This window comes from Simochromis diagramma, unplaced genomic scaffold (assembly GCF_900408965.1).
Source record: "Simochromis diagramma unplaced genomic scaffold, fSimDia1.1 OVJJ01000747.1, whole genome shotgun sequence".
In the NCBI taxonomy this organism is placed as follows: domain Eukaryota; kingdom Metazoa; phylum Chordata; class Actinopteri; order Cichliformes; family Cichlidae; genus Simochromis; species Simochromis diagramma.
In genome coordinates this window covers 11540-17150 of record NW_024386897.1, presented here as the reverse complement: position 1 = coordinate 17150, position 5611 = coordinate 11540, and the positions used below count along the sequence as shown (strand labels likewise).

At 41.3% G+C, this 5611-nt stretch overlaps 1 protein-coding gene across 1 annotated transcript; it reads left to right on the top strand.

The window, feature by feature from the left end:
- Window positions 1-549: 549 nt before the first annotated feature.
- Window positions 550-2274, top strand: LOC120735132 (nuclear factor 7, brain-like). The gene is made up of 2 exons (XM_040034314.1): window positions 550-694; window positions 796-2274. The coding sequence occupies exon 2, from the start codon at window positions 813-815 to the stop codon at window positions 2199-2201; it is 1389 nt and encodes a 462-aa protein (XP_039890248.1). The 5' UTR covers window positions 550-694; window positions 796-812; the 3' UTR covers window positions 2202-2274.
- Window positions 2275-5611: the final 3337 nt, after the last annotated feature.

Here is a 5611-nt window from a genome sequence, read left to right as displayed (position 1 = left end):
CCTCAAGGACCGATGTCCTGAAGGTTTTAGACGTATCCTTGATTCAACACAGCTAATTTAAATGGCTAAATTACCTCCTCAAGATGTCTTATAGTTCTCCAGAGGCCTGGTAATGAACTAATCATTTGATTTGTGTGTTGACCCAGGGTGAGATCTAAAACCTGCAGGACAGCAGCCCTTGAGACCTGGAGTTGCCCACCCATGCAATCCATTTAACTTTTACAGGTCTGTAACAAAGTGAATCCACCTTAACACCACCTGTGTTTGTGTGACTGCATTACACCCCCACTGCTGTGGAATCTGACAAATAACCAGAACAAAGTCTGAGATAAATCTGCCAAAAAGCTGCACCACTGAGTCACACTTTATGATCTGAGCTTTATGCTGTGATCTGTGGACATGAAAAGTCTGTTTTATAAATTGTGAGCAAGAGGCAGGATGACAGTTTAACTCTGGAATTAAACTAAACTAAGTTACAGGTAAAGCAACATTTTTCTCCTCCCCTCACATCACTCACCTAAGAGAAACCAGGAAACAGGCTGTTCCTCTTCCGTCAGTAAAGAGAGATGCGCAGACGATCAGACTGAGCTCAGACCAAACTAGCAGCTTCCTCTGAGTGAGTCCAACTACAGGAGAGAAAAGTGGAAAACTCCAACACTGCTGCTTCAAGCTGCTGACGCTCCACACACTGAATGTGAGTTTGAGCAAAAACACGACTCAAAGGAAGTTTCAGTGAAGGTGGTAGAGGAGGGAGGGGAACCAGGACTGACTGTACTTCCTGTCTGCTGTTTTCAGCTTCACTCACAGACTCAATGGCTTCAAGATCAGAGGAGGATCTCTGCTGTCCGGTCTGTCAGGAGGTCTTCAGAGATCCTGTTCTTCTGTCATGTAGCCACAGCTTCTGTGAAGACTGTCTGAATAGATGGTGGATCAAAAAACAGATACGTGAGTGTCCAGTTTGTAAGAACATATCTTCAAAGGATGATCCACCTTTAAACCTGGCTTTAAAGAACCTGTGTGAGTCGTTCTTACAGGAGAGAGATCAGAGAGCTTCAGAGGCTCTCTGCAGTCTGCACTCTGAGAAACTCAGACTCTTCTGTCTGGACCATCAGCAGCCAGTGTGTGTCATCTGCAGAGACTCAGAAAAACACACCAATCACAGATTCAGACCCATCGATGAAGCTGCACAACAACACAAGAAGCAACTTCAGGAAACTCTGGAGCCCTTAAAGAAGAAGTTAAAGGTTTGTGAAGAAGTTCAAGTGAAGTTTGGTCAAACAGCAGAACACATTAAGGTCCAGGCCCGACACACAGAGAGGCAGATTAAGGAGCAGTTTAAGAAGCTTCAGCAGTTTCTAGCAGAGGAAGAGGAGGCCAGGCTGGCTGCACTGAGGGAGGAAGAGGAGCAGAAGAGTGGGATGGTGAAGGAGAAGATGGAGGCTCTGAGCAGAGAGATAGCAGCTCTTTCAGACACAGTCAGAGCCACAGAGGAGGAGCTGAGAGCTGAAGACGTCTCATTCCTGCACAACTACAAGGCTGCAGTGGAAAGAGTCCAGCGCTGCCCCCTGCTGGATGATCCACAGCTGCCCTCAGGAGCTCTGATAGACCAGGCCAAACACCTGGGCAACCTGACCTTCAACATCTGGAACAACATGAAGGACATGGTCTCCTACACTCCTCTCATTCTTGATCCAAACACTGCTCATCCAAGCCTCATCCTGTCTGACGATCTGACAAGTGTAAGATATGTAGGAGAGAGGCAGCAGCTTCCTGATAATCCAGAGAGGTTTGATTTGTTCTGCTCTGTCCTGGGCTCTGAGGGCTTTAACTCAGGGACTCAGAGCTGGGATATCGAGGTTGAAGATAGTACATGGTGGGAACTGGGTGTGTTAGCAGAGTCTGTGCAGAGGAAGGGAGTCAAACAGTCAGGGTTATGGACAATAGGGTTTGATGAAGGCAAATATTCAGCATGGTCACCATCCACTTATACTGATCTCTCAGTAAAGAAAAGGCCCGAGATGATCAGAGTGAATCTGGACTGGAACAGAGGAAAGCTGTCGTTCTCTGATCCTGATACTAACACACACATACACACCTTCACACACACTTTCACTCACAGGATGTTTCCATACATTTTTATTGATACTAAAATGAAGGTGTTGCCGTTGAAGGTGTCAGTGTCAGTGCAGCAGATGAGTTGAGGATGATGATGTTTCTAATGTTGTTTCCTGTCAGTGAGTTGAAGCTGTTAAACTGCAGCTGTCCTCCTGCTGCCTCGTTGTTCCAAAGCTCTTTGTTTCTCTTTTAGTTTCACTGTTTCTTTCTGTTTCTGCTGTCCACCTTTTCACATGGAAAATCATTTCACTGTTTCTCACTGAATGACTCCCCAAACTAGATTTGAAATTCTATCAAGTTTCTAATCATTACAAGTGATTCATGTTTCTATTTGATGTGTAAATGGAGATGATTTAGTTTGCTGGGATATGGACTGACATGTGTTGAATGGGAGGAGCAGTTTGTTGTTGTCTTCTTGTCTGTTTATGACAACAATAAATATATTGTTGAACTAAATAAGCTCAAAGTTGAAAGGCTGGAGTATTATGTATGTGCTTCACTGTCAGTATCTTCAGGGGGATTCAAAGTCATGAGATAAACTAGTGTAGAGGAAAATATCGGAGCTTTATTTAGTATCAAAGCAGAGCGTGTCATCCAGCCGGAGGAATGTCTCCGACTGCTTCACATAGAAACATCAGCAGGAAGTTCGACGGAGGTCGTTTAGTCAATTTTTGTTTCATTACAGCAGAAAAAGAACTGAAAGTGTGGATACAGAACGCTCGCTGTCAGGTCAAATAAACAATTTCAAAGTGTCATTAAAACAAACAGTTCAAAGCAGGAAATAAAGTGTCCGTTCACAGCACCAACAAAGCAAGTCTTTACAAATAAATTTGCTCCACCATTTTCCTTCATGCTGTCCAACCACTGTCAGAAGATTTAGACCCCACTTTGTCATTTTCAGCTGTGAACACCTTATCATCACACAAACATTCAAAGTGATTTGATAGAAACCTTGATCCACAATGAAATCCTTGCCACAGAATCTCAGCCATCTCTTCTTCCTCCTTTTCTGGGAAAACCATCAAACTCTACATTACACTCTGCATTTTTCAGGGTAAAGTCCTCCACTGATATCAGCGCAAACCTAACACACTGCTGACTGTTTTATCACTACATCCACTTTGACCTTTGACCTACTTCTGTCTGTTTTTGTGGAAAGTATCATAATAATTATTATTTTGACCTTTGGGCCCTTTTATTTGACATGTTATGTGTGAAGAGTATCATTATTGTTGACTCCATAATTCTCAATTATTCAGTGTGTTTAACAAGATCAAAGCGAGCAGCTCAGTTATACCAAAGGAACATCATCTCTTTCTAAACACATCTGAGTGTGTGTGTGTGGTTGTGTGGTTGTGTGTGTGTGTACATGTTTAGACATCTTTGTGAGTTCAGAAAATTGGCATGCTACTGTACTTGTGGGGACCAACAGTCACTTATGAGGACCAAGTGCCGTCCTCACGAGTTTGAAAGTACTTTTGAGACTCAAAATATGGTTTTAGTGTCAGGGTTACAGTTAGGGTATAGTTTTGTTTAGGGTTAGATTAGAGAATTAAATGAGTGAAAACTCAGAGTTGGGGCACTACATCATCATTCATCGTATTTATTTGTGGATATTTGCTGCCATCACCTGGAGAAATACAGGAAGTAAAAATTGGAGGAGGGTCAGAAACTAAGATCCATCAATTTGAGCCGTAAAAATGATCCAAACGAATGTTAGGGCCATTCATCAATACAGGTGACAGGAGAGAAAATATATTACAGTGATGAAAAATGTAGAAACAAATCAACCTATACACACAATTTTTTTTTACATCCAAACCAAAATTAAATGTCTTATCACATTTTGAATCCCAAATAAAACACACCAAAAGAGAAGAAATTATCCTTTAAGATAAAAAAGATGAAAGTGAAAAAATGAACTTTGATTTATTTTCCTCCTGACCTCCACAACCAGAATTTGTCATAAAATGTCACAGGAAAGACCGAATAAAAAAAAACCTAAAAAAAACTATAAGTGGGAATAAGAAAAGTAAACAAAAGTACAAACACAGAATAAGAAAATTAATTTAGCTGTAAAATATCAGGGAACAGGGAAAGAAAGGTTCAAGTAAGAAATAAGATAAGGATAAGGGAATGAATGAATTTATCTCTAAAATAAAAGGGAAGGGAAAAAAGGTTTAAGAAAGAAACAGGAAAAAGGGTTAAGGTTGGAAGGAAATAAGAAAAGATAAGGCTAATTTTGCAAAACTCTTCACACAAATAAGAAAACCTGTCACCCAATAATCAAAACATTGTAGTTCTCTTGCAAAAGCAAACACAGCTAGATTAACTCTTCACACCTTCGTAAAAATGGTGTTTCCGTATCAAACACTACACACAAGCCATCATCTACTAAGCACACAATGCGCCAACTGCACACTGATGGTATGAATACAAAACACATCTGGCCTTTGCTTTCTCTGTGCACAAGGTAGGCTATGTCAGTTTGAGCTCATACTTCTGTCATAGATCCATAAGCATAGAGGGATCCAAACTTCAAGTACTGGTGTTTATTCAAACACATCAAAACAAACACAAGTGTTTATTTCCAAGTATAGGATTATTTGCAATCGCCATAATGACTATATGGGTTACTTGGTCTGCAGTGAACATGCTTCCTCTGCCCCAGCATCTGGTCATCTAGCAATTCTGTAAAGTAACAATTTAAGTATTTCTACATCAATGGTATTGGTGTGTTTCTCATTGGCATATGGCAGTGCTACAAATCTTTGTGCGAAGTGACTGTACTAACCGATTCTCATTTCAAGATGTCCTTATGGTACTTGCTACAGTGTAGCGGCTCGAGTTAGGCTGGACCCGTTGGCCAGCTACCCTCAGGGTCATTCCACGGTTGATTACATGGTCCACTATTGTAGCTCTGATGTCATCAGCAATTCTATTTCTTACTCTTCCTACCCTTCCTCTCCCCCCTCCTCATCTTCCTCTCCCCCCTCCTCGTCTTCCTCTTGCTCCTCCTTGTCCTTGTCGTCCTCTTCATCCTACTTCTTCACCTCCACGTCCTCTTCCTCGGCCTCCTCTACTTCTCACTCTTTCTGCTCCCTCCATTGTACTCCGCACACACAGCTTACCTGTATTATAGTGCTTAGGCTGATTGCAAAGTGAACTAATTATCTAAAGAAGTTTTCACATGTGAAAGTGTGCCAGACAGTTGGCAAATTAGTGTTAATGATAGCCATACATGTGTATACTTTTGCTAGGAGTGTGTTGGAAATTTGGTAATTGATTGTTGTGCAGTAAATTGTGTCTACAGTTTTGCAAAGTGTGTGTTACAAAATTGCAAACTGAGTGCAAAGCAGTTTTTGTGCTTTTAGTTTTGCAAACTCAGTGAGTGGTTTTGCTATAAGTCTGAATAGTTTTAGAAATTGTGCTACAGGAATCACAGTTAGGGTTTAAGCATTCAGAAAAAACTGTAAGCATTCAGAAAAAACTGTAA